Consider the following 11,069-nt stretch of genomic DNA (forward strand, 5'->3'; position numbering starts at 1 on the left):
TTTAACATGTGAAGAATTTCAAAGGTGCAAGACTGAATATACCATCAATTATTGGGGAATGGCAAAAAAAGTGAAGCTGTGGGTGTAAAGGTGAATTTCAAAGAGAATTTGAAACAGCTTCTCTTCAGGCACCTGAAAAATAACAAATTTAAAGTAAAAATAGCAGGAAGAGTTAAGCCAGAAAAACTCAAGCAACATTTCAACGCAACATCTTGCAACATTGTTAAATCTATTTGAGAGATGTTGTGTGGGAGCTGGCCAAAACGCACGCAACACCTTGCAACATACAAAATTTTGACTATTTTCGAACTTGATCCAACTTGTTGCAACATGTTGCTACGGGGTGGCCAATCTTGTGCAACACGTTACGTGCAACAATGTTGCAAGATATTGCGTTTGACCAGGGCTTTATGCACTTGTCACTCAGGCAGCAAAATTTTTCACGGCTCAATTAGTAGTTATTATATGCTTAAGGCATGATTTGCAAGGTTCGTCGTAACTTTAGGATCAATGACGACAGCGGACTCAAATATACTGAAGCCTTTCGTCATAGTGTCGCGTGAATAACATCTCTTTTCTTTAGAGGAAGACGAAGCATGAGAAAACCCAATAGGAGCACAATTTCGCCTGTCGTTAAACTAAACGCGTTGAAGTTGCATTACATCTATCTTCTATTCAACGAATTTCTTTAAACGATTTGGCATAACACTAAATTAGCCAGAATACTGTGGTCGAGTTGGTGTTCAAATCAGCTGCCATTTACTTTGGTTAAAAATTACACGTAACAACAAACTTCCCCCTCCTCCTTTCCTATATTTTCTCTAACTTAATCATAACGAAAGGAAAACTAGCAGTTATTGAGGCGGTATCGGAGACTAACTCGACCTTTTCGGAATGCTTTTATTTTCTCACCATATTAAAGATTATTGTTTATGTAGACCATTTGCAAATTTGACAATTGGAAAACATGCTGCTTTCGAAATAAATGCGATTGAAGTTTTGTTTCGAAGGACAAATCTTGAGCAAAATAATAAAGATACGACCTGGTCTGACGGTTTTTTCGGTTTACGCTGTATTTCCTTTAGATGACATTTCTCACACATCAATTTCATTCAGCAATGAAATATGAAGCGCTTCTTGCCATAGATGGAACTCGGGAGAGAGCTCTACAGCAGCTAACCACTTATATTTTCTAAGCAATCAATACACAAATATGATTTCTTTAGCCTTTTTATTCTAAACATTCTCAATTATATTTCTATTTTTTAATTAATACATAATACAATACAATACAATACATTAATACAATTTCGTTTTGTTCCATAATTATCAACGCCTATTGTCAAACCATTAATGAAAGCTTAAAAACCAATTTTGCGGATTTCTTGAATTAGCTGAAAAAGCTGAATTACTTTGTCCAGATGACGCAGAAAATACATTTTGTCATCTCCTTTTTTATATCCTGCTTGTAGAAGGCGTACGCAATGGGGTTAATAGCAGAGTTTAAAACAAGGAGGGGTATTTTATATTCTTCATCATCACATGTTTTTCCTGTTTTGAATAATAATATATAACCACATCGTAAAGCAAATGTGTTCGCTAGAAGGAAAACTCCTATAACAATTGCCATCATTTTAACTGCAGACTTCTCCTGGATTTTGAACAGAAATCAATGATTAAAGTGGAGCTGCTAAGACACGAGCTGTTCGTTCGTGCTTGTTAACAACAACAAGCATTGAAGCGAAGCAAAAGACTAGACCACAGCATGGCAGAAAAGCCAAAAAAATTAAGTTTTTCCGAAGTAAATATTTCAAATAGTAGACGCTGGCTTGGACAAAGCCAATTCATTCTGAAAAAAGCCAAAGTAGTTATGAGTGGAATCGCCCAAGAGACGGAAATCACCAGGAAAGCGCGGCGACGTTTCATAAAAGTCAAATACTTGAAAGGCATTACGACAGCAACATAACGCTTCAGAACTAAAGTGTATAGGTTTACCACTGAGACGAGCGAAGAGCATAATTAGTAGCTGGTTTCAGGGACAAAAGATCTTTTTAATATAGGGAGGACTCTGGTTGCGTATAATGGCCACCAACATCTTTTACTCCTGCTATCATGATCAAATGCAGGTGGAGAAAGTATTCCTCAAGATCTATTTGGAAGAGAACTGTATTGGAAAATTAAACTCGTGTTTGTGCTAAATTTGGCGTCCTAATGACATATAACGAGTCCACCTTATGTGCTAGCATATAACAGCAGCTAAAACCTTAATTATGTTTGAAAGTAAATATCTACTCACAACTTATTAACGAAAATTCTTCAATATGATGGTGTCTAAGAAGAGTTCCTAGCTTTCTCCCATTTCAAAAAAACACTTGAATTCGTCTAACGTCAATAAAATTTCTACTGCCAAAGCTAATCGTTGATAATTTTACGATTCACTTTTAAGCAAGAGAATATCAACTGTGCTAACCTATCCCTGTGACCCATGATTGTTTCTTTAAGTCCATTTTAAATTTCGCACCTCGCTGGGAAGTTATTCTTATTCGCACCTGGCACGATAACGCAGATAACGATCTCGATATCATCTGTTGTTGTAGTTTCCAATGTTCAAGTTTTAAACGAGTGTTTAAAAATTGTAACCGCTCAATATAGAAACAAGTGTCTAAATGTTTGCCTCACCATTCGAGTCTTTTAGCAGCAGGATGGGAATATTTGCGTTACATCAATTCTTATACCCTTAATTAGAAGTGGATTCGCAGAAAAATATATAGTTTAAAAGTTTCATAACAAAACTACATTAGAAAAAGAATATTCTGTGAATAAATACCATCATGTTGACTTTCATTAATATGTCTACGAACCAAACATGACGAGCTTTGCTCAAGAAAAGAATTCTCACCAGGGATGCGTAAAATGATCCATAGGCTTGTCAAAGTAAAGCGAGAGGGCTCAATTAGCAAGTGAAAGCGATGTGTTTGTGTCTGCTTTAAGGTTTTGGGTTACTCTCGCCATGCAATTTGGACGCCGAAAAGTGCCAAAAAAGTAATTACTGAAAATTCATCCGCAACACCTCGGTCGTTCTGTGGGCGCGAAGTCAGTTCTTCTCTTACAGTTAATAGTTGCCAGGCGGATCTCAGATCCGCCTCAGCCTCATTTGCATAAATTCTTTTGGTGAGCAAAGCTCGTCATGCAAACTTTAGAACCTCCCTAACGTAAAGCGGGACCTGTTTTGTTTTGGGTTTAGTAACAGCGAGGTTCCGAAGACAAGTTCTCACAAACAATCAGAGGAATACAATTGTTCCCTTATTTCCTCTTACCTGAGCTAAACTGACAAAACGATCGATTGGACTATCTTAATTTACAAGTCAACAATGGTAGATATAATTTCAGTATAAACAGAAGCATCTTATATGCCTTGTCACCCGAAAAATTACTCTTTTAAAACTACTTCTATTGAATTTTGGCTGACGTAATTGATTTGTGCAACAATGAGTTCATGTCTAACAACACAATCAATCACAATGAGATGAAAATGTTCGAAAAAAAACCTTAAATATGCATGATTCATGCACGGAAAATCTTGCCAGATATGTTCATCCTTTGAAAAGTGAAAACGGTACGATGACGTAAAAACGATTTACTTATAATCCAACTTAATTCAAATGTAAAAGGCTAATTTAGAAAAATACATATATTCATAACTCTCTCAAAAGTCCATCGGCGGTTTGCCAAGGCAAGTTTTTGGCTATCAGTGAACACCTGGCTTCGTGAGACCTTTCTGAATTTGCATAGTAGGGTAATGTTATCAACATATTCCTAAGACAAAACGACAAGTAAGCGGCAAATGATCCAAGGAACGAATCAGCAAGGTGTCTTCAACCCCGTATCTGTTGTCTGACTTGATCAGAAGGGCAGTTCACAGCACAGGACAAACTTTTTTAAGCCAACCATTTATTTCGATTACTTTTCCTTCTTTGAGTCCAAGAAAAAAGACAGATCATCGTAAGTTAGCCAAAATAATGGTACTCCGGTTTGCGAACGACAAAAGCCATACGGCATTCGTATTGTGTTCCAGCCGCTTTCCTTTGTATACACCGCCTAAATCGACCTAAACATTAATTGAGTCAAATAAACACATTCTGCACACTCCAAATTAACTGTTTACGCATCAGGTAGCATATCTGTTTGACTAAGTATCTCCCCGTTTTCACTTTAAGAAATCAAAGCTACAGGAAACTTCCCCTTCAATGAAAACTCACTTTTTCATGTGCGTATTATGGTGCTTACTGACCATGAAATAACTGATTCCTCTTTTAATCTTAGAAAAACACAGTCGAAGTTAGATTTGTCGTTAACAAAGCCACAACGGAGAAGCGATAATTTCGGGCACCATATTTGTCTAGAAACCCGATAAAACGATATCATATATCTTTTTATACCCAGCATTGACGGAGCACCACAGTTTCTTTAAAATCTCCACTCCTTTTATTCAGTTGTAGACTGAAAACTGGCTAAATAATTAAATAACTGACTACCCTGACCGACTGAATGATTGACTGACGGTATGAATTAGATCTGAGTGACTGACTGACTAACTTACTGACTGACTAACGGACGGACGGATGGGGGGATGGGGGATGAAAGGATGGATAGACGAACGGATGGACGGACGGACTGACGGATGGACGCATAGACGGACGGACGGACTGACTAAATGATAGACTAGGTGACTGACATACAGACTAATTCACGGACTGGGAGATTGACGGACTGGCATGGGTGACTGACGGACTGACTGAAATCTGACTGATTGACAGACTAACTGGCCGACTAAGTGACTGACTGATTAACTAACTGACTGACCGACCGACCGACCGACCGACCGACCGACCGACCGACCGACCGACCGACCGACCAAGTGAAGGACTGACGGACAGGGTGACTGACGGGCTGAATGGAAACTGACTGATTGACAGACTTATTGACTGACTAAGTGACTGACTGATTAACTGATTAAATAACTGACTGACTGACTGATTGACGGACTGAATGTCTCACTGACTATCTTATTGACAGATTGAGATACGAACTGACTGACCGAGAGACTGGTTTGTAAAATTATAAAATGAAACAGACCGATTTGCAAAATTAGAAAAAAACTAACCGTAACAATTAAAAATATACAAAAAGAAATACGAATTGGTAAGGATTGATGAGATGAAAAGAATTCTTTTTAGACATTAATATGAAAGGTATGATCTACTCTCCTCATCGTGCATACACCGTCTGCAAATCCCCAATCTTACTTATGGACATTTAACTCGTGGAACATGGCTGAAGACAGTCGAGAAGACGTTTGTCCAAGTTTTGAATTTTTGGGTTGACATGTTGAGCATTGCAGCTGCGTAGGATGAAAGAGTTGTTTTCATCAATTGGCTCAGTGCGGTTTCTTTTTTTACTCATGACACAGCAGATATATCGTGTCATCTCCATTTTTATGTCTCTCTTGAAGACAGCATAAGCGAAGGGGTTGACGACGGAGTTTATTACAAGAAGGGGAATTTTATATTCCTGATCATCACACGGTTTTTCGTCGTCATTCAAAATGTAAATAAAGCTACATCGCAAAGCGAACGAGTAAGTTACAAGAAACAAACCAATCACAATTGCCATTATTTTCACAGCAGACTTCTCTTGGATTTTAAAACAAAATCGTTGGTTAAAGCGGAGTTGTTTTGCCAAGATGCGGGCGGCTCTTTCGTGTTTATAAACAACATAATACATTGATGCAAAGCAAAAAATTAGACTGCAACACGGTATGAATTCTAGAAAAACAATGGTAATCAGTGTCAGCACTTTAAACAGCAGAATCTCTTTAAAAACAAGCCCGTTTAGTAAAAAAGCCAAGACCAAAACAACTGGAATGGTCCAAGAGGTAACAAACATCTGGAGAACGCGTTTGCGCGTCATAAGAGTCCAGTACCTTAACGGCTTCACAACGGCAACGTAGCGCTCTAGGACTAAACTGCACAAGTTTGTAACCGAAGCGTACCCAAAGAGCCATCTTAGATAATCCACCCCGCTTGCTAAGAAGGCCTTAGGCTCACATCCAACTATCTCTTCGCAGACGTAAAGCGGGGGAAAAGTACTAAGCCCAACACAGAAGTCCGCCACTGCAAGAGAAACTATGAATGCGTTGGTTCTGGTGCGAAGCCGCCGTCTTCTTCCAACGAGCCAGATGATAAATCCATTTCCAGTTATGGCCAGAATGGAGAGAGACCAGCCAAGAATCGAAAACCAAGTTTCCATTTTGTGGTCGTTAAGTGGAAAGCTGTGAGGATATACTTTCGCTGAGGACTTGAACTAATGTAAGACCAACTACAAACAATTAAAACGTCTGGTGATTTCCTCTTGTTCGGAGGTCCTTCAAAAATACGCCAACACTGATTAATCAGGCTGAATCCTTGCCGCTCTTAGTGTTAGGTCCACCCACGATCCTCCATTCCAGATTTGGTAACTCAATGAATTAAAGGAGGGAAACTTATCATGGGAGAGGCACGTCGGAGGGGAAACACTCGCGTGTGCATCTGTGCTTATTGACAAAAACCGCATAAATAATCATGTCTGCAGTGACGTCAACCTTTCTTATTGACAGTAAGAAATTTCTATCTAAAGATAGCTAAATAAGAGTATAACAAATTTTATAATGGAATTGTGAGACCGAAGGAGTTACGCACGGTATGTAATTGTTTTCTCCTCTTGCTTTTTTTGGTTGTGTTGTTGTTTTGTTTTTAATGTTTGATTCGACAATAATAACGTTAAGAAACATTTGGCGCTAGCCCAGTATGAAAGGTTTAGGATTAACGCAGTAATTCAAAAGTTGTTTGTTTGCCATGCTGGACAAAATTATTTCTTACAGTAAACCAGCTGATCTCAAATGACATTAAAACTAGAACTCACTTCTACTCACTTGATCATCACACGACAACAAGATCAAACCTAGGCACAAACAGCCACCTAGGATCTACCGCTTACCTAAGATACACAAACCCAACACACCGTGAGGACCAATTGAATCATGTATTAACACCTTTGCTTACGATCTGTTGGCATACCTAGCCATTATCCTTGACAGGCAAGTCAGACTACTCAGTTATTAACTCTACGCACTTCGCGTCAACCATCAGTCACGAGAAAGTACATGATAACGCGGTCATGGTATCTTTTGACGTAGAATCGTTGTTTGCAAAAGTAACGATCGAGGATGCAGTTCAAGCCGCATGACGAAAAATAGAGAACGAAAGCGATCTTGCTCACAAACTGAACACCTACACAAATTGCCGACCTCTTGAATTTCGTCTTAAGATTGACATATTTCCAATACAACGGGTCGATTTATGAACAGCAAGACGGAGCAGCTATGGGAAGCCCTGTTTCCGCAGTTACAGCTAACATCTACATGGAAGAATTTGAAGAACAGGCGATAGCAAATGCGACTTGCAAACCTAAGATCTGGAAACGATATGAGGATGACACTTTCACAGTCTTAGACCGGAACCATGTCAACGGCTTTTTATAACATCTAAACAGTGAACAGCCTATCATTCGTTTTACCATGGAAATCGAGAAGGATAACACCATTCCTTTTCTCGACACAACAGTTATAAGGGACTTCTCAGTACCACTGTCTACAGAAAGCCCACCCACACTGACCAGTACCTAGCCTATGATTCACACCACCCTCAGCCAGTGAAGTGTGGTATTGTTAAGTGTCTTTACGACCGAGCCAAACACCTCACAACGAAACCATCAGTTATCTCTAAGGAAAAGAAACACCAGTTATCAGTTCTTGTTTCTAATGGTTATCCCTCTTCATTTGTACGAAGACTCGCAAAGACAACAAGAGTAACAACCAACAAAAAAACCCGCGCAGGAATTTAAATCTATTGCCGTTTTCCCTTCGCCGCTGCCTACAACATGAAGGTATACGGACCGTTTTCAAGTCTGACACAATACTTAGGTCTCATTTAGTACGACCTAAAGACGCCCTGGAATCAACAAAACAAAACGGTGTCGTTTACAAGATCCCATTTGAATGCGGCAAAGTGTACATCGGTGAAACAGGGAGATCAATGCGAGAAAGGATAAATGAACATGACAGAGACATACGGTTTGCTCGTACTCAGACCTCAGCGGGAAAAAAAGAGGAACAAAGTTGAGAGTATCTCCTCGTTCGTCATCTGACATAAAGAAAAGAATGAATTCTAAGCTGGAAACATTAGCAGTAAGTCAATTACTTGTCATATAGGAAGGAAGCAGCCCTTTAAAACATAAAGATACGCACAGGAAAAAACGTTGAGCAAATTTTGCAAAACGCGTCTTTTGAAAACTTTTTAGGATAAAAGACAACAGAGGTATTCAAGGGAGAAATGAACTATTTTACGCACGTAAAACAGTTATCAAGGAGGATGGGTAAGAACATGTTATACCCTGATAGAAAATATTTTGCTTTGCTCATATTGAAAATTGCATCAAAAATACTCTCGACACGCGGTTTTTTCGAGGCAATCGATTATATTCTTAGTTGTGTTTAATCGAGCCTTTGGCTTGCCTTCTGTACATAACATGTTCAAAACCGAACGTTTTTCGCCCTGTTAAACTCCATCTACCTTGCTACTAAGAAAAGATAGCAATCCAATTTCCCGTAATTCCATATTTCTCAGTTGGGCCTGCACACTCTAAGACCAGCTACTAAACACTGCAAATTGAATGTCTCTTTTCGTAGGGAGAAATTATTTATTTTTAAACCAAGTCACCCGAGCTATAAACTGACAAAACGATCGATTAAACTATCCTAATTTGCAAGTCAATGGTGACAGATATAATTTTAGTATAACCAGAAGCATTTTATTTCTCTTGTCACTCGAAAAATTCTATTTCTAAAAGTACTTCTACTGAAGTTTGGCAGACGTAATTAATATCAACAACAACGAGTGCACGTCTAACAAAATAATCAATCACAATGAGATGAAAACGTTCTGAAAAAAGGTCTTAAATACGCATGATTCATACACAGGAAATCTTGCTGGATAAGTTCTTCCTTTGACAGGTTAAAACGGTTCAATAACGTAAAAACGATTTACTTATAATCCGAACTTGATTCGAGTGTAAAAGCTTCACTGATTAAAAAAACTAAATTTCTAACAAAAAGTCCACCGGCGGTTTTCCGAGGCAATTTTTTGGTTATCAGTGAACACTTGGCTTCGTGAGACTTTTCTGAATTTGCTCGTCGTGGGGCATTGTTAAAAAACTCTTCCTAGGACAAAACGACAAGTAAGCGGCAAATGATCCAAGGAACAAATGCGGAAGGTGTTTTTAAACGCATATCAGTTGTCCAACTTGATTGTTCAAAGGCTCAAAAATGCAGTTCACGGCACAAGACAAAAAAAATTTGAGCGAACCATTTATTTCGATTGTTTTTCCTTCTTTTAGTCCAAGAAAAAAAAATCATTGTAAGTTAACTAAAATAATCGTATTCACATTTGCGAAAGACAAAATCCATACAGCGCTAGTACTATGTTTCAGCCGCTCTCCATTGTATACACCACCGCTTAACCATTAATTAAGTCCGCAAATAAACACGTTCTGCATACGCCAAATTAACGGTTCATCACGCATCTAAGAGCATATCTGTTTGACTCAGTATCTCCCCATATTCATTTTAAGTAAGACCTTAATGTTTGATTCAAGATTTAACAATAATACCGTAAGGATAAGTTTGGTGCTAGTCCAGTCTTAAAGGTTTAGGATTAACTCAGTAATTCAAAATTGGGTTGTTTGTTATGCAGGATAGCTAGAATTATCTCTTCCAGTAAACCAGCTGATCTCAACCGACATCAACATAAGAACTTATTTGCAATTTATTCCGGAATAGTACTAATTTTTTTTCATTTGCAGCATATACATACTCTGCCGAGAAAATCTTAGAGTCAATTTTTAAAATTTTTAAAATTTTTTATTCTAAGTCCTCCTTGCACTTTTAAAAACCTGCGCAAATTAAGGCCCACCTTTTCAAGTTCCACCTGATAAATTTTACCAGAGTCACTCAGCATGGACAGATAACTAGCTCATTACTCTAACTTCTATGTTCTCGCTCAGTCTTGTTCCTTAAGAAAATTTAAACGCAACTCATTAAAGTTAGCTTTTTCGACAAAGTAGAATTACTCGTTTTTCAAAACAACCTGATCTCAATTGACATCGACACTAGAACTTATTCATTTGCATTTTTTTCTCAGCGATACAACTTTATTTAAATAAAACACGAGTATAACATTTCATTTTGAGCTTTACCCAATAATTTGAATCCTAAAACTATACAACTTGTTCCCTGCTTATAAACATTAATTAATATAATAGGGAATGCTTGTATTGCGTTATGATCGATCCAAATAGAAAGTTATCAATTCGGACAAAAATCTATTTCTTGCGTTTAATTTAAACCAGCCTTTTCGTGATGGTCAGAAAGAATATAAAGCGACCTGTCAGAAATGCTAATATGGGCGAGTTGCGTCAAGCTCATGTGATGTGCAGCGAACTTCTGGAGGAAATTTTGACACAACGCCAATAAAATTTTATTGTCGTCGCAGCGATGCCTACTTTAAGTCCGATTCGCACCTTTTGCATCGTGTACATACCTAATGTGAAACTCTTCCGCCCTGTTGAGTCGTATCCTCTTTACTACGGGCGGAGAGATAATTATTAAACTACATGATAACCTTTAAATACTTCGTTATCGCAAGGGCTTCTTGTCACAAAAGAGCGAGTGAACGGCTGGCACTTTAAACGGACAAAAGAGCACTTGATTTCAATTGATATAAGACTAGATCTCGTTCATGTGAAATTTAGCATAACATATAATCCTAAAATTAATCAGTTGTTAGAGTGGTTTGGCAATACAAATCCATGTACAATGGGATGTGTTTTAATCTTAAAATACAAGAAAAAGTTTTATTCAGCCAAAGCTCGCTCTTGATAAAATTATTCCATCCTTTTCTTTGACCTCATCCACT

At 38.2% G+C, this 11,069-nt stretch overlaps 1 protein-coding gene across 1 annotated transcript; it reads right to left on the reverse strand.

The window, feature by feature from the left end:
* Positions 1 to 5,316: 5,316 nt before the first annotated feature.
* LOC131796716 (histamine H2 receptor-like) lies at positions 5,317 to 6,426 on the reverse strand. Its single transcript, XM_059114319.2, has one exon. It carries the CDS (start codon positions 6,307 to 6,309, stop codon positions 5,317 to 5,319), a length of 993 nt encoding a protein of 330 aa, XP_058970302.2. The 5' UTR covers positions 6,310 to 6,426.
* Positions 6,427 to 11,069: the final 4,643 nt, after the last annotated feature.

This window comes from Pocillopora verrucosa, chromosome 1 (genome assembly GCF_036669915.1).
Source record: "Pocillopora verrucosa isolate sample1 chromosome 1, ASM3666991v2, whole genome shotgun sequence".
Classification (NCBI taxonomy): domain Eukaryota; kingdom Metazoa; phylum Cnidaria; class Anthozoa; order Scleractinia; family Pocilloporidae; genus Pocillopora; species Pocillopora verrucosa.